This window comes from Hipposideros armiger, unplaced genomic scaffold (genome assembly GCF_001890085.2).
Source record: "Hipposideros armiger isolate ML-2016 unplaced genomic scaffold, ASM189008v1 scaffold_168, whole genome shotgun sequence".
Taxonomy (NCBI): Eukaryota; Metazoa; Chordata; class Mammalia; order Chiroptera; family Hipposideridae; genus Hipposideros; species Hipposideros armiger.
The window spans coordinates 1038468-1057068 of NW_017731518.1; the positions used below are offsets into that span (position 1 = coordinate 1038468).

The 18601-nt window shown below is 43.3% G+C and overlaps 1 protein-coding gene across 3 annotated transcripts in view; it reads left to right on the plus strand.

Moving 5' to 3' along the window:
- The window catches only part of NT5DC3 (5'-nucleotidase domain containing 3), a 204881-nt gene that overhangs the window by 9005 nt on the left and 177275 nt on the right, over positions 1-18601 (plus strand). For all 3 annotated transcript variants that reach the window (XM_019651877.1, XM_019651874.1, XM_019651876.1), the window contains exons 2-4: positions 8915-9099; positions 17300-17374; positions 17837-17892. In XM_019651877.1, the coding sequence (XP_019507422.1) occupies positions 8915-9099; positions 17300-17374; positions 17837-17892 (316 nt within the window). The remainder of the gene's footprint in view (positions 1-8914; positions 9100-17299; positions 17375-17836; positions 17893-18601) is intronic.

An 18601-nucleotide genomic window follows, 5' to 3' on the forward strand; every position in this document is an offset into this window, starting at 1 on the left:
TGGAGACAGTGGGGGAAATATAGATACTGCTTCACCTTAGGCACCAAAGTTCCTACTTTTTTTTTTTTCATGTGTTTTCAATCTGTGTAGTTTAAAAAGAAATTTTGAAACCTTGTTGTTTTAAAAGTTCTATGTGAACTTTTAAAAGGGAATTTGAAGCCATCCATGTTAAATCAATATGAGTTAATTTATAACATATTTTGAATATTTATGCATATTTATGAAATATAGGAATATTATGAAATATAATCAGAAGCTGACTTTTGGTCAAATGAGGGAAAAACAAATATTTTAAATCTGCTCTAATTTTGGCCGATGTGGGAACATAGTAATATGTTACAAAGAAACGTGACCTTGAGCTGTTACTCTCGTCTCATCTTCATTTTCCTCCTCCGTGAAGTGGGGATATTGACTAGGAACCTCACATTACGTGAGGTCCATGGACACTGCTTCATATGGTGCCTGGCACCCGGCAAGTGCACATAATTATTAGCTACTAGGATAACTCGTTGTACCACTGAGCTCTGGGAAGATTCACAGAAAGCTTGGTAGTGTCAATAGGAGGCTTTCAAGTTTTTCGTAACCTCTAAAATTCTCTAGGAAAAAAAGTGGTTTCTTTCTCCCATTTTCCTCTCCTTTCTTCGGGGACTTCAGATCTGTATATTCTTCTTTCTAGGAGAACAGTTGGTCATATATTCAAAAGGAAAATCATAATTTAATTAATCATAGTTAATAATCTTTAACTAATAAAGAAAAAATGTTATCTTCCTGTCTCTGGGATTGTGGTCTGCCTTACCAAAAAAGCTAAACTTTGAGGATTTCTCAAGTGCGTTTCAGCTTTTCTGTTTGATCATAGTCTCGTTAGCACGTTTCGGTCCCTGAGTTCAAATACTTGGGATGCATAATATGTTTGGGCCTCCACATGGAGCAGGTTTTCTCCTGGGTTTTGCTTTATTAATACCGCTGTCACCAAATCTTTGTATATAAACATTTATCCACATCCCTGAATATTGCTTTAGCATAGATTCCTAGGAGAGTTACTAGGTCAAAGGGTATGAATATTTTTAAGACTCCTGGTACTTATTGCCAACCTGCTTTCCAGGAAGCTCAAATCGATTTATACTCTTAAACGGCAAGGACTGAGGCTGCCCAGTCCCCGCACCAACTCTGTGTTCTGTCATTCAAAACAAAACAAGAATAGAATTCCTCCCCCCACCCCCCTTCCCTAACCAACGCTTACAGATAACAATAACAGCAACAGAAATACTGCTGTAATCTGATAGGAGGAAGATGGCGTCTTTATTTCTTAGCCAAGGAACACATGCTTATTATAGGGACAAAAATGTAAATGAAATAAAGACAATAAAACCATGTGTAATTCCATCTTTATGAGAGAGCTACTGTTAAATACCTAATTGTTTTAATTTGCTTTCTAAAAATCATTAGGATGGTTGAACATTTATGTTTATTAGCTATTTAATTTCCTCTCTTACGAGATACATTCTTTATCTTTTTATTTGTTAGAGTCTCGGTTTTGTTACAGATATGTATGGAATTTTTAATATTAAGGATATTAGTGTTTTGCTGTTTGTCTTTTGAATTTTTTTGTTGCGTATACCCCTTCCCCCCAAATTATTGTTTTGTTTTTGATATATTTGGATACACAGATGTTTAAAATTTTATGTTGTAAACCTGTCCATATTTTCCTCTTGTGATGTATTCTATTGCTTTTACATTTGGAAAGTTATGTTCTATTAAGAGATGAAATAAATAGTAACCTATATATTTTTTACTTTTCTAATGTTTAAAAAATTAACTCCTTGATTCACATGGTGTTTGTTTTGGGATATGGTGTGAAAGAAAATCTTACCTGACATTTCTTCCATGTAGCTACACAGTGTTTGTTTAGTTAGACAAAGAGACAGACTATTTCAGGTGAATTTAATTAAAGTCAGGACCCAACTACAGTGTATTCTGGAGTGCACAGAGTAGTGGATTACCCATCTTATTGAAAATAGGGCATATGAAAGAAAATTTAAGATCAGAAAGGTGGATTCAAATATAAATGGGAAATGCCTTTGAAGCCAGGTTAAAAAGCTAAAATTTCTAGGCAGTAAGAGTTTTGAATGTCTGAATGTTCTTGTAATTAACTTTAACTTGGGACTCCTTCAATTACAAGAGTAGAAAACTCAAACTGATTTGAATTTAAGCAAATAATAATAATAATAATAATAATAATAATAGAAAAGAAAAAGAAATTTTATGGGCTTGTATAATTGAAAAATGCAGAGGTAGCACTAGCTACCTCAAATCATGCTTATGACTTGATCTATGTTCAAATGACATTCATTGAGTTTCTTCTCTCTCTCAGTCATGCTCTCTTCTCCATTGGTCTTTTTCAGGTTCCTAGTAGTGGTGCCTTCCATCTTCAGATTTATATCCTCTTGGGTTCAAGTTTAGAAGAATAGAATGACTGTTCTTTGAAATGCCCCTACAAATCCAGAAATTTTCTTAATTGGACTCATTGGTTCACTTTGGCTGCAGGGAAAGTATAGTGATGATTAGCTAGAGGGTGTCCTGTGCTTGCCCCAAACTGACCAGTGTTGGTTGGTGAGGGAACTCAAGGGCTCTCTTTGGCCAGCCTGGTCACATGCTCTCCTCCTGGAGTCAGGAACCTCAAGGAGGCCAAATAGTCTGAATGTTGGGCAGAGGTATTTTCCAAAAGAAATTCAGTATACTGGAGGAATAGGCATATCAGTGAGGTTAGGCTAGGTTTTGCTGCAGTGACAAGCAGCCCCCAAATCCCCATGGCTTACTACAGACAGTTACAGCTAAAGTTTATTTTTCACTCAGGCAAAGTCTTCTGGGGCCTCGGGCACCTCCCTAGGACAGCTGCCTTCCATGTGGTGGCTTAGCCTTCCCAGCGTCTTCCATCTTTTGGTGTCTCCATAACACATGTTGCCATGGTAGGTACAGCAGGAAAGGGAGTGTGCTGTGGTCTGGAAGTGGCACCCGTCACTTCTGTCCACAATCATTTGGCCAGAGCTGGCCAGAGCCAGGGTGGGGCATGGAGGGAGGACTGTAATCCTCCCCATGTGCCTGGAACGAGAGATGAACGGAATGTGAGTGAGCATGAGATGGTGCAGCCACGCTGGGGAGCACAGCCGACTAACGCCCTCACCACTGCTTACCACAGGCTGCCTGTAGGACTCATTTTGTCAGACCCATCCCTTCTACCCTCCTGTCTTGATCTGACTCATTCCTGGGATAATGCTGAGAGCAAGTAATGTATTTGGTAAACTTTTAGAGCTTTCCAGTGCCGTGTGCCCAAGGGCTGAGTAATCGCCACGCTGCCTTTCTGAGGACATTAGGAATATTTCTTGGCGTGACTCAGGCCCTGGATTTCTCCTCAGCACCATTCCCACACACTGCTCTTTTAGACTTGAGGCCTCTCTTAAGGGAGAGTCGTTTAGTGTTTCTGAACATTGAAGGGGACGAAGTCCTTGGCAAAAAATGTATTTCCCAAACTCAGGTCTTTACACAGTTTAAAAATGTTTTCTTGACTAGATGGGAGATGTACCTAAGTTCTGACTTCATCAGTAGTAAAAATAAAATTTAGGCAAGGAAGGCATTCTTCTATGGTGGTCTTAAAAAAAACCAAAACCCGAAAAACAGAAAATGATACAGTGGCTATGGAAAACAGTATGGCAGATCCTCAAAAACTGAAAAATTGAATTACCATGTTATCCAGCAATTACACTTCTGGGTGTATACCCTAATGAAGTGAAAAGCAGGGGCTCAAAGTGATATTTGTACACCCACGTTCATAGCAGCATTATCCGCAGTAGCCAGAAGGTGGAAGCAATCCAAGTGTCTATCGATGGATGCGTGGATTAGCAAAATGTGGTATATACACATTATTCAGCCCTTAAAAGGAAAGAAATTCTGACACATACCATGACATGGATTAACCTTGAGGACATTGTGCTAAATAAAATAAGCCAGCCACAGGAAGACAGATACCATATGATTCCCCTTATATGATGTACCTAGAGCAGTCAAATTAAGAGAAGAAAGTAGAGTGGTGGTTACCAGGGGCTGGCGGGGTGGGGAGTGGCAAGGAGAAGAATAGGGAGTTATAGATGAATGAATACAGAGTTTCAGTTTTGCAAGATGAAGAGAGTTTTGGAGATGGATGGTGGTGATGATCGCACAACAATATGAATTAACTTAATACCACAGAACCGTACACTTAAAAATGGCTAAGGTGGTAAATTTTGTATTATGCATATTTTACTACAACAAAGATATTCCCTCCACCCTGAAAGCTGACATATTTTCCTATAGGTTGCTCACCACATTTTCCAGTATTCATGGGATTAGCAGATGAAAAACTAACTGGAAGGTGCTGAGTGTGCCAGTGGGTGCCCCCTCTGTCCCCTGAAGGGCCCTTGGCGTCCAGCTCAGGGTGGCTGTATTGGAGCCGGGCTCTGGTCAGAGCGTTGGCCAGAGTGACAGAGCTGTCTCTCCATTTCTTTGTACTAATTGTATAGTCTTGCTGTCATCATCCATTAGATACAAAAGGAACTCACTTTCTAAATTCGTACCCACTTTTGTTCTGCTTTGGGAAAGTACGTAACTGACTAATCATGGTCCCCGTCCATTTATATTTTAGAGTTTACAGTTTAGACAGACTGTTTCTCTCTTTGTGAGTGGTTGGCATTCCTTTCTTTTGCTTTGTAAGTATTTGTTTTATTCTTCGCACTTTTGAAGTGGTTGCAGGGGGTGCTGAGATCCCTTTTAAGCTTTGGATGTTCTTCCTGTTTATTTTTAGTGATGACAAATTAAGCCTCCAAGCTTTCTGGTGATGTTCATGTGATTAATACGCCCTGCCCCGTGCTTTCAGCCCAGTGGGGGGTTCCAGGGCACCTTTTGGCTATTAGTGATATTCCTCTTAGTGTCTCCTGAGAGCTTCACATAGTCTTCTCAGGTGGTAGAAAGGGAGAGAGACTTCACTGCCAGCACCATTTCTAAATATAAACTTCTAATTTAAACAGGCTGTTAGAACTTCTCTTGGAAAGTTCATTTGTGAAAGTAGAGCTTTTAGTCGTTCTGTAAGCCATCCGGCTTCACTTACTTTATACCGACAATGCCATGTGGTCAGATTCAGAAAATAGCGTCATCTGTGGTGGCCCACTGATTGTGTGAGGCCAGAAGGTCTTTGGTGTTTGATGCTATAGAGCTTGGGACTAGCGGGTTCTCCCGTCCTCACGACTAGTTCTTGTGAACTGTGTGCCTTCAGGTTTCTTAAAATGTTACTGTTTCTGGTCCTTGGATTGGTCTTATTTGCAAAGGAAAAAAAAAAAGCCATGATGATCATCTCATTGATTTTGACAAAAGAAACTAATGAAGGAATGGAATTGGTGAATCTTGACTATTTGAGTTTTCAGTAGACTCAGCCGTATCTGGGTTGTCAGTGGGAGAGAAATCCATCCATCTATCCGTCCGTCCATCCATCCATCCATCCATCCATCCATCCATCCATCCATCCATTGGCCTAGAAGTTCTGTGTGGAGATGTGAAGGGTTGGTTTTAAGTTAGTGTAATATGGCAGCTTAACTGGGGACCATGGATAAGGTTTCAGGAGTCACCCTCCCTGAAATTTCCTGCAAAATCTATATGTGCATTTTTCTGGGGAGAGGATTCTATGTATAACTTCTGTCAGGTTTTCAAAGGGATCCAGGCCCCAAAGCTGTACAGAGCCTTCTGAAATGCTAAGAATACCTCATTGTGGCTGGGACTGTCCCCTGATTGGAGCTGTCACACTGCTAGAGTAGTACCTTTTGAGGACTTTAGGTGGCCCTTAGAACCTCCATTCCTAGTCCAAAAGAAGTGAGCAGTAGGGAAGGGGGAAGCACCGTAGACTCTATGGCAAACGCTGCAATGACGAAGGATTGAGTCCATTTTATTTCTGAAAAAAAATGTGCCCTCCTCAAGTGCTTGTTGATTCCCATAGTCCTGGGGAAGGGAGCCAACAGCATAGATTCTGGAGCCTGATTTCCTCAGTTCAAAGCCCATTTCCGCCACTTAGTGGGTGTGTATCCTTCAGCAAATTACATCATTTCTGTGTGCCTCTAGTGTCCTCATATATAAAATGGGGATAATAGAGTATTTGTCTCATAAGATTGTTGTAAGGATTAAGTGAGGTAATATAGAGTGCTTATGATGTGTGTGGTACATGGTAAGTGCTTCATAAATATTAGCTATTATAATGGAGCCAGTCCTTAGCCACATAAAGAATAGTAAAATACAGACCGTTCCATTTTACTAGTAAGATATGGACAGTTCAAAATTGTGTGCCTGTGTTGGTTGTTTTACACCTATCTCCCGAAAGTCACCCGCCTTCAGCATTTGTCTACCTATGAGCTGTTTCAAGTCAATTTGTGGTGCACCAACATCATGAAAGGTGAAAGAACGCTGTCACGTATCCTTTTAGCAAAATAGGATGGTTTGTGTTCCTGTCACAAAATGTTACATGAGGAGGTTCTTCTTGTTAAATGATTACCTGTGAAAACTGGGTGAGAATATCAGATTTCCTTTCTGTCCTTAGAAGTATATTGTGCAGCCTTTGATCCAAAATTTCATCTAGGATAAGGTCATTGAAGACTCATAGTCTGAGATTTCACTTATATAATCAATTTCTCCATCATCATTAAACTCTAGAGAGCCGCTTTCTATCTCTTTACATTCATCTTCTGACTCATCTAATGTGAAATGTCGTCTTCTGTCCGTTTTATTCTTTTTGCCATTACAGGTGGAAAATGGAAAACTATGAATTTTCAACTGTGTTCCATGAAAGCTAAGAAAGGATTGCAAAGATGGTATCTTCAGACTTCTTTTATACCTCCTTGAAAATGATGTAGTACTTAGGGCAGTGCAATGAGGAAAATGAAGGGTGATGTCGTAGTGAGGCTTATTTCACTGTTGTACCATCTCAGACAACCTTCTGTCATTCTCCTGCTTTCTTAACTTAGTCTTTTTTTTTTTTTTAATCATAGGTGGAAATAGTTGATGGGTAATGCTGAAATAATTCCTGCAATGGTAAAATAGCAGAATGTTTCAAGATGTTGGAAGACTAAGATCACTGACATCCCATATTGCATCTTAGATTTTTAAAAGGGTCCAGTGGATATATGGGAATTGTAAGGTAGAATGAGTTTTTGGAAAACCTCCAAGGAAAAATAAAAATCATAAAATAGCTGTTCTTACACATAGTCAGAACTGCTGAAAAAGAAACTCTAAACTATTATTGGATCCAGGGGACCCTGATGGTTTACTGTGGGTTAATCACACTTCTAATAAACCATCTGAAGGCAGTAATCTGAAGGGTAAAGATTAACATATGAAGACACTTATTGAAGTGTTTTTTTTAAGGTTTTACTGGGGAATTGGGGTGAGAGGAACAGCATTGGGGAGTCAGGGAAGGGGAACAGACAGGTAGACAAATTGCTGTTTTGTTCTTCAGTCTACTTGTGGAGAACGTCACTTCACTGGCCCATGTTGATATGATCATTGTGCTCTTCCTGGGTGAGGCAATCGGTCGCCGGTCATTGGTTGGCCACTCACAGCGGCTCCCGGCAGCTCAAGCTGGCTGCCAGCCACTCACGTAGCTCACAGCAGCCCACTGCAGCCCTGCTGCAGCCTACGCCATTGCTGGCGACTCACAGCAGCCCAGCTCCAGGTCGAGCTGTTGTTCATCATCTTAGCTACAGAGAGCGAGCGTCACTGGCCCTCAATGTGGGATCCGAACTGCAGCTCTGCTGCTCAGAGCTGGTGCTCCCAAGCGACCTCTTAACCAGCTGAGCCACTCGGCCAGCCCTAGAGTGTTTTTTTTTTTGTTTGTTTGTTTTTTAAATAGGAAGAAACCTAAATGTGTATGTAACATGGAGTAATAGGTTGATTTGGCACAGTATACCCAAATCTTATGTAATGGTTTAAAAGTTATATTCCGAGAAAGTCTGTAATGATAGGAGAATACAATCATGATAGAATACTATTAAATTTAGAAGAGCATAAAACAAAGCTGTGTATACAGTGTGAGGTCAACTGTGTAAAATGTATACATTGCATTGGTAGCAAATACATAAAATGTTAATAGTTTTTTTCTGGGTGATGTCATGATTTTTGATATTTAAATTTAATTATCTGTTATCTTCTAAAGTCTGTAACTAACCCATATTATTTATGAACAATGCAGATCTTTTTGTGATGTTGAAGCAACTATTCTTTTATTTATTTATTTTTTTAAAAATTTTTATTGGGGAACAGCCATGGTCATTGGTTACACATTGCTCTCATGCTACAATGGCATAGTTGACTCTTTTAGGGAGGGCGCAGCTCACAGTGGCCCATGTGGGAATCGAACCGGCAACCTTGGTGTTATCAGCATTATGCTCTAACCAACTGAGCTAAATGGTCACCCCGCAGCTATTCTTTTTTAAATAGAAGTTTTATTAAGATATTATTTACATATCATATAATTTACCCACTTAAAGTCTCTCATTCAGGTTTTTTAGTATATTCACAGTAGCTCTTTCACCATCACCATAATCAATTTTAGATCATTTTTATCATTCCCAAAAGAAATTCTGTACCCATTAACAGTCACTACATGTTTCCCTGTCCTCCCCAGTCCTAATAACCACTAATCTCTGTGCGTATGGATTTGCCTGTTCTAGACACTTCATAGAAGTGGTTTCATACACCATGTGGTCCTTTGTGACTGCCTTCTTTCGCTCAGCATGCTTTCACAATAACGCACATCACTCTTGCACTTTAGTTTGCTCATTTTCTTTAGAAATCACACTAACCCTTATTTATCATATGGTGTCATGTATTTTTTTTTCTCTCCTAGAGCTGGTTCCTTCTATTATGAACAACTTGTTGAATCCAGATGCCATTTTCTCAAACAATGAGATGAGCCTGTCGGACATAGAGATCTATGGCTTCGATTATGACTACACCTTGGTGTTTTATTCAAAGCACCTCCACACCCTGATATTTAATGCTGCGCGGGACCTTCTCATCAACGAGCACCGGGTAAGTGCCCAGGGGCATTGCCATCTTCCTCCCCTGACCCTTAGACATTGGAAGAATAGCTGTGAGCTGAGCTGACCTGGCTTCGTGGTGCCTGGTACATGGATGCTATTTAGTAAATGGTGGCTGAATCCATGAGCAGGCTTGTGCCATTCTAAATTACTCAACCAGATAGTTTTTTCTTTTTTTTTAAACCACTTTATGGAGGTATATGATTAACATGTAAGAACCTGTACATATTTAATGTAAACAGTTTGATAAGTTTGGGGATTATACACCTGTGAAACCAGCACCACCACCAAGGCCATCACCTTCCAAAGTTTCCTTCCTGCCCCCTTTATTATTATTATTATTATTATTTCCTCTGCCCATCACCTCCCCCTTCCTCCTCCTCCCTGTTAAGAACACTTCACACAAGATTTACACTCTTAGCAAACCTTAACCATACAATACAAAGTACTATATTGTTTGCTGTAGGTACCATGCTATAATAGATTTCCAGAACTTACTAATCTTGCATAACTGAAACTTTGTACCCAGAAGATAGTTCTTTTTTTTTGAAAAAAAAATCTGTAGGTGTCTCTCTGACAAAAGACTGTCCCAAGTTATGCATCAGCAGAGATCCACCTGCAGACGTTTGTGCTGTCATTTCTCCTGGAGCAGCGACAGTTTCTCCCAGAGTCTTGAGGGAGTGGTGGCCTGCTGAATTCTGGTCAGCAGGAGTTCTTCAAATGATAGGCAGTGTATTTTGTACTGGTCTCAGACTATCAATAACCTTGTTGTGGCTGGACCAGTCCTTGTGGTTTTTATTATCATTGCAAGATGCCCTTTAGCAATAGCCATCAGGAGACTTTGAAAAGAGTAGGGTTTATTATTTACAAGACCTAGAAATTACCCAGCACACCCGGGGTCACACAGCGAGGTCGGGGATAGAGAGAGAGCACGAGACAGATAGCCCCCAGACAGTGCCATGCATAGGCCTGGGGTTCTGCTTTTATTGGGGTTGAAGGTTGCGGGGGGGGGGCTACGGTTTCCTGGGCTCATTCTTTATTGGTGAATTTAAAACATATGAGCAGGAATTTAAAGCACGGAAAGAAAAAACAAACAAGTAGCCCAAATGGTCACTTGTTGAAATCAACCAGGATCTCTAAACAAAGGAGCAACAGGAAGGGGAGGTGGCCTGACTCTCTATCTAGTCCTGTGCCTGGCGATGTGTTCATTAGAGATTTGAAGCAGAAGCCTCTTTTTTTTTTTTTTTTTTAAGATTTTTATTGGGCAATCGGGGAAGGGGAACAAGACAAGTTGCTGCCCTTTTATTCTTCAGTCTAGTTATGGAGGATGTCACTTCGCTGGCCCATGTTGGTATTGTGATCATTGCGCTCTTCCCGGGTGAGGCAGTTGGTCGCTGGCCATTGGACGGCAGCTTATGCCAGCTGCCAGCCGCTCACGCTGGCTGCCAGCCACTCACGGCAGTCCCACTGCAGCCTACACCGTCACTGGTGACTCACTGCAGCCCAGTTCTAGGTTGAGCTGTTGTTCACCCTCTTAGCTGTAGAGGGCACAGCGTCACTGGCCCATGTGGGATCCGAACTGGCGGCCCTGCTGCTCAGAGCTCACGCTCCAAAGCCAACTCCTAACCAACGCGCCACTCGGCCGGCCCTCTTAGTTCTAGTTCTTTTAACCATTCTCGTTGGGCCTCTTTTCTAGTCTTTTCATCACCTTGGTCACCCTCCTTTGTGTGTGCTCTGGTTTTTCCCTCTCAGATGTGAAGGCCTGAACTGGAGAGGTTACTGCAGGTGGGGTCTGACTAGTGTGGAATAGAGGGAGGCCATCACCTCCCTGGTTCTGGATACCATACCTTTATTAACGCCGCCGAAGTGTCCATTAGTTTTGGATCTTCACCCTTTGATGCAGTATATTTCCTGTTCCCGTCAGCTTTTGATTATCAGTGCTTTTAATAAACAACTTATTTTGTCCTTATTCAAAATGCAGAAATGGCATTTGCCAAAAGTAACATTCCCTTCAGCCACAGCCGACTTTCTTTAGTTATGGCCACTTTACCAGATGTAAACCCATCTGGCCGCTTGCCATGTAGACGCATTTCTGTATTTGTTCAAGAGACTTCTCTTCTGTCTAACACACGGTCCTTTCTCTCCACTGTGAGGATGGAAGCAGAATAAGAACCAGGTGGTCCTGCCCTTGTTCTCCTGTCTGCCGACCTCCACCCCCTCTCCACCACCTCACTGGGAGATCGAGCCAAAGGGGTGCATTGGTGCTGGCATTCCAGTCCCAGGTCGTCTGCAGCATTTGCTGGGACTCTAACATCACTTATAAAATAAAGGTCATTGTTACTAACAGCACCGTCTGTTGATGGACGGCTAGGTGCCAAAAGCACAGGTTCTAGAGCCTGCCAGCCGGGGATCAAATCCTGGCTTCCACCACTTATTTCATAGGTAATCTTGAGAAACTCACCCAATTTCTTTGTGCCTCAGTTTCTTCCTCTGTGAAGTGGGTATAGTAACAGTACTTTCCTCATGATGTTATTTTGATAATCGCATGAGTTAATTTATGTAAAGAGCCTGGCACATAGAAAACACTCAGTAAATGTTAGCTATTACTACTATCATTTCTAATCTGCATGACAGCCCTGCAAATAGATATTGTCTCTGTTTTACAGCTAAGGAAACTGAGGTTTACGGAGTTCAAGGCTGCAAGACCAGTAGGAGGCAGGACCAGAATTTGAGCTTAGATCTGTTTATTTCCAAGGCACAAATGCTCTCTCCTTTATGCCACATTGCTCCTTGTGGAATTAACACCTTTCGTTTCTACCCTGTGGGTTTATTGTTCATATGAAAATAAAATATTCATGAAGATTAAAAATTTCTGAAGATAAAATATTTATGAAATTTTTGGGGAAAAAGAGATGAAATAGATGGGAAGAAAGGTGCAATCATTATGATGAGAAAAGCTTCTGGATTTAGGACCACTGAAATTTCACTCCCATTATGTCTGTTTGTTGCTTTGATAAGTATGTCATAACCCTAATTATATCAGGCATATTAATAGAGTCAATTAAGCTTATGCAGATTTTTCTTTTTGGATTTGAAAAACTTCTTCTAAGATGCTGTTGGAAGTGCTGAGTTTGGTGCCGTTTTTCCTGCCAAAGACTAAATGTACTAGAAATGGAAAGACATCTGCTTTAGAGATGCACAGTAATAGAACAGTTAAGTTTGTAATTTAGTATCTTCCCAAAGTGCAAGTGTAAAAGTTCCAGCTCCTTCTTAATTACCCTTTTTTCTTTATTTACAAGAACAAGTTTTTACAAACATAGAAATAAAAAATATTGGGTGATAACTGTACCTGTTTCGTCATTTCGCGTGTCCACCAAAGGATAGAGAGTGTTAGAAGAATTTTTTATTGCATCTCCCAAATTCGCACCCTCATCAGCGTTCCTTTTCATTAATCACCACCCACGTTCACCCGGTTTTTCAGTCCAAAGCCTACCGTCAGCTGTGACCCCCACTTTCTCCTGTATTCCGCGTCTGATGTCTCAGCAAATGCTGTGAGTCCTCTCTCTCCGTTTATAAGCAAATGTTTAATTTTAGAAGAGTTTTAGGTTTACAGAAAAGCTGCAAAGGTAACAGAGCTCCTGTGTATGTACCCCGCCTGGTTTCTTATCCCTAATGTTGACATGTTACATTACCGTGGTACATTTATCACAGCTAAAGACCCAGTATTAATGAATTATTAACTAAAGTCTATACTTGATTCAGATGTCCTCAATCCAGGATCCCATGCAGGACACCCCATTGCAATTATTTGTCATATGTCCTTAGGCTGCTCTTGGCTTTGACTGTTTCTCAGGCTTTCTTTGTTTTTGATGACCTTGACAGTTTTGAAGAGTACTAGTTGGGAATTTTTTAGGATGCCCGTCTCTTGGGATTTGTCTGACGTTTTTCTCATGTTTAGACTGGGATTATGGGCTTGAAGGAGGAAGACCACAGAGGTCAAGTGCCGTGTTCCTCACATCTTACTCGGGCTCCATGCCGTCAACATGACTTGTCACCGGTGCTGTTGGCCTTGATCAAGCCTGGCGGTGGTCTCTCCACTGTACAGTTACTCTCTTCCCCCTTCCCATGCTGTACTCTTTGGGAGGAAGTCACTCTGTGCAGCTCACTCATTCAAAAGCTAATCCATTCACAGTGTGTCCTGACCCCGTCCACTCCTCGCCTCCACCACTGCCACCACCCTGGTCGAGGCCACCATTGCCTCCCACCTGACAGTGCCCCAACCTCCTGACCGATCTTCCCCTTTAGGTTGCTCTCCATTCGGCAGCAAGGGGAACCTTTAAATATTAATCACGTCACTCGTGGGCTCAACCCCACCCCCGGAGCCTCCCTACCACACTTGGAGTGCCGTGGAGGGCCTTCCGTGCTCCGTGGCCCCCAGCTTGCTCGCCGAGCCCTCCCCCACCTGCTCTCGCTCTGCTCTGGCTGCACCACCAACCTCCTTGCTGCTCCTTGAACTGCCAGACACGTTCATACCTTTGGGCCTTCGCACTTGCCATTTCCTCTGTTTTGGAACGCCTTTCCTGGCCCCAGGCAGCCTGAGCCTTGCTTCTCTTTTTTTTTTTTTTGAGATCTCTGAACTCTTAACACTGCATTTTCCTTATAGTACTTATCACTACGTTGTGTGTATATTTGCTTATGGTCTGTCTCCCCTGAGTAGAATGGAAACTTCTCAGGGGCAGAGACTGTGTTGGTTTTATTCATGGCCATATTCCTAGTGCACCAAGTACGTGCTCCGCAAATACTCGATATCTCTGTTGAATTCCACAGTTAAGTGAGAGTGTTGTGCTGGGTGTGGAACTGCCACTCTGATGCGGGTCATTTTGCTCTCGCTTCTTATTTTGTGTGGGTTTGGAGAGCTTTGTTTTTATGTTCTTCTACCCTGTCTCTAATTAGACTCATAATTTAGGCTACTTTAAATACCATACTGGGCCCTCTGAAAAACGGGTCTATTTATAGGCACTTGAACTTCGGGAACTCACGGGCAGTGTTGCAATGTCGAGGTCACTGGCTGTGGCCAGAGCTCTGTCATTAGCCAGGAAGGGGCGTAAGGCCAAGCTGCAGGACTAGAAATTACACACACGGGGAGCTAACACGTGGCTTTCCACAGTGTTTTAGTCTTAACTTTCCTTGAAGCTGTAAGGGGACGTTTCTGTAGCATTTTCAGGGGGACACCTCCATCTTTGCCCCTGCACACCAGCCTGTCCAGATTACACCTGGAATTGGAACAAATCCAGGTACTGAAGGAAACCAACTAGGTCAAATAAGAACATTTTTAATAAAAATAGCAAGTAAAAGTCTATTATCTTTTATATTTCTTCCTGCCTTTAGGAATGCCAGTAATCTTCATGACACATTGGATGAGTCATGTTTTCAGGGTGGCGGAAAGTTTCTAAACTATGAGGAGTCCAGAAAATCTAGCCACAGGCCATTGGAGAGAAGGGGGACCTGGCTGATGTGAGCAGCTGTGCCATCCTCAACCGGATATGACTGTTGCTGATTAATCCTAGAGATGCTGCCTGTGCATGTGCGTGCGTGCGTGCGTGCGTGTGTGTGTGTGTGTGTGCGCGCGCGCGCGTGCGTGCATGTGTGTGTGTTGGATAGGGGCCCATCAAGAGAACATTTTAAACTCAGCTACTTGTATGGGGAATCAGTTTAGGGGTAGGAGTGGAGCATAGAAGTCATCCTGGTCCAACCATTTCATTTTCCACATGAAGGAAGAGGCCTGGAGAGCTTAAGCCACTCACCTAAACACCTCCAGGAGAGTAGAGTAGCAGAGGCTAGTGAGGCCGGCCTAAAAGCCCAGGCCTCCTGATTCCCATGCAAAGCAACTCAGTTTTCTTGAGCACTTGCTATGTGCCAGGGACTGCCCTGACTGCCCGCAGGCCTCTTTTGGCTTGATCTTCTCGGCTTTCACGTAGGGTAGGACTCTTGCTATTTCTACTGTGGTGATGAGAAAACCGAGGCTCAGAGAGGCAGGTAGCACATAGTAGGATTAGGATTTGATACCTGGTCCCTCAGCCCTGGAGCCTGTGTTTTTCATGACATTGTCCCGTGGAGGCTCTTTCAGCTGCTTCTGTCAGTTCTCCAGGTCGTCTGCTGTGGTCTCCGGACCATTTGAAAACCATTGTGTATCTATGAGGAGTGGTGCCCCAAGAATACACAGTGAGAGCGACAGGCAGGGGGACGTGAGTGGGTGTGGGGCCGCGTCTCACTTGGACATTTGTGTCCTGCTGGGGAGCCCAGATAAGCCCTGTTTAAGGAAGGAGGCCCAGACTTTCAGCAGTCCATGTGCAGAGTGTATGTGCTCTTTCTCTCTCCTTCACGTACTGTCTCAGCGAAAATAGCTGGAAACCATGAGTCCTCAGCAAACTCGGCGGCAGTACCGGCTGACACAAGAGGCCATGAGCGTCTGGTGTGGTGGCTCAGGGCTGGTTCAGAATTGATCGCAGGGAGGTTGGAGTGGACTTGGGTGCGACATGGATCTGGGTTCGAGTGCTGGCCTGATATCTATTTATCTTTGTGAGCCTGGGACGGTTCCTTAACTCTACTTCTCAGATTATTCCACAGTAAAATGGACACGAGGTGCCGGCCCTACCTCCTTCATGCCGGGTGAGTGAGGAGTAAATACAATGAAGTCACAGAAAGTGTCTAGGACAGGGTGGCACATGGCCAAGTCTCAGGAAAAGCCCCTCTCAGTAACTTGTTAACTAGCTCCCTCCCTTACTCGTCACTCCCGAGTTGAAAGGAGGCTCGTGAGGTGGGGAGACCCCTGGCCTCACCTCGGTAAGCAGGACTGTGGTACCGTGGGTTGGGTTCTGGGTGTATGTGTGTAAGAAGCATGCTGGTAAAAATGCAGAACCTTGCAGTGTTCGGAATTCTTGGGAACGCCCCCTCGGTGGAAATATCTAATGTGATTTCTTGGCACGTGTGGCAGGTGTCAGGTAAATGAGCCCGAATGTGTCCTTCGGGTCGGCACTTTGTGCAGCTTGAATTGGAAACCTACCCCATGTGGTTCAGCCTGGTGGTACCAGGAAACATCTCACCCCAACATGACTCTGGCCATGAAACGCTAGCAGTGCAGCCATACAGAGAGGTTTCCTGTGCATCTTGACCTTTGCCTGGCTTTTCCTTAAGCAGTTTGCATCGTGATTGGAAGATCTTGGTGACACAGCCTCCCTAGAGTCAGGAGTAGATACTCTGTCCTGCAGGTCTGTGCTCTGAGGGTGGAGGGTGTGGGCAGAGCCCCAAGCCTGACTCCTTCCCTGCCCACCACACCCCGGCATGGTCCAGGCCAGGGTGGTCCATCCGGTGCCTCTGATGTCCCATCTATAAAATGGGAATAGCAGGGCCTGCGGTGCTTGGGACATTGAGCTGTCAGCGGGGTAGCTGGTGTTCTAATTCTGCGATTCGGGGAGGGGGAAAAGGACTCAGATGCCTGGTGTAGCAGATAAGTGGGGAGCTGGGATTGTTACCGAGTTTGAGGAATGGTTTAATAACCAGGAAATACCAGGGGAGCCCATCTGCCTCCAGAAGTCGTGCATGTTGTGAGTCAGTGCTGGAGCAATAACTGGTGCTGAGAAAGGGCCTCTCCAGGCCCGAGTGGGAGGGACCTGTACTGGTTGCCTGTGGAAGGTGAGCAGTGGACTGCTGTCCAGATGAGAAAAGTGGTGAAAGCTAGATGGAGGGGCTCTTTTGAGAAATTTTCAGCTTGGGTCTCTATAAACCTGGTAGTGGGGCCATTGGGGGCTGTGACATGGAAGTGCTCGCTGATGAGCTGAATGGATGGTTGATAGTGTGTTAAGGGAGGTAGAAGCAGATATGTTTCTGGGGTCTCAGGGATCTGGGAGTCCAGGGGCAGAGGGAAGGGAGAGGAGAGGGCAGTTAAGACAGGAGAAATTGGGGGGATAAGGCTGCATCTGTGCTGGGCAGATAAACAGAGTGGTGCAGGAGGGAGGGCTCTGGGGCCAGGGGGCTCTTGATCCGTACGCAGAGGGACATGGTGTGGTCTATCCCTTCTCACCTTCCCACCAAAGTGCAGTAGCCACCTCGGCCTTTGTCCAAGGACCAAATGTAGACACTACTTTGAACTCAGTACAGTGTTAGCTAAAACTGGTTCCTTTCTTCCTTCTTAGTATCCCGTGGAAATCAGGAAGTACGAGTACAATCCAAATTTTGCAATTCGTGGACTTCATTATGATGTGCAGCGGGTAGGTTTAATTCTCATGTTTTCCTGCAGTTTAAAGGTGTTTGGGAATAAAATGTACTCTTGGTGTTTTTCTTTGCTGAACATATAAATTAATTTTAAATTATGTTCTTTGGGGCTGCAGAACTGAATTATTCAAAACACCTTTGGATTAAGTCCTTTTCTAATACTATGTGTTAGAAATTCATGAATGCATTTAGCAATTTGGGAGATACCATTTATTTCTGGTAGCTTTTTGGTGTTTTGAGGTGGGGCCAGTTGTCATAGCTTTTTTTTGCACATAGGCCATTTCCTTAATGAGTTGCACAGAGCTGTCATCAGCAAGCAAATCTCTCAGAAACGTACAGTGTGCTTCCTTGTTATGACAACTTACTGTTGATATGATTTATAAATGACACCACAATTCTCATTACATATGCAAATTGTTGTGCGTTATTTACCGGTGCCTGTGTTTATGTTTTTGAAGGCAGTATTGATGAAGATTGATGCTTTTCATTACATCCAGCTGGGAACTGTCTACAGGTAAGCGTATAAGGAGGCAAATTTAATTCACCCAAAGTAACCAAGTGGCTTTGGGCCTCAGGACCCACTGACTGACTGTTCAGGGATGAGGAGAGCGGCTGTGTGTATCTTTGTGAATCATTCCCTCCCTCCTCCTTCATTTGAGAACATTGGGGCCTCCTACCATGCTAAATGCTAATGGTTTGGCTCGTAAGGGTGTTCTCAAGGAGCTTGGGGAGAAGGCAGGATGCCCCCCAAGGAACCCAATGACTGCAGTCCAGGGGTGACTAAGGTGATGGTGGATGTGTGCTAAGACGACTGTGGAGCTCTCTGGAGGCTCTGAGGGAGGACTGGCCTTCCTCCCAGAGGTGACACCGGCCAGCTGAGTTAGTGTCCTGGAGAGGAGGTTTGGGTGGGGAGGGATGCTGGGGTGAGAGAACGGGTTCTTGTTCCCGCCGTGGTAGTTGAGTAGTTTGGATATTAAGACTGTTTTATTTTCCTGTTTATTAGAATTAGTAGAAGCACGTAGCTCAGTCAGAAATCTTTGGAACTTTGAAAATGAAGGGTTTTGTTTTTTCTAATTCTCAAATTTGGGGGTGGGATTTAGGAGTGTGGTTTGTGTTCAGATTCATATATCGTACCTTAAAAAAAAAAGAGGTGTGCATATCATAGTTTCTTCTCTCACAAATTCTTTGTTAAAATTAATATATATATATATATATATATATAT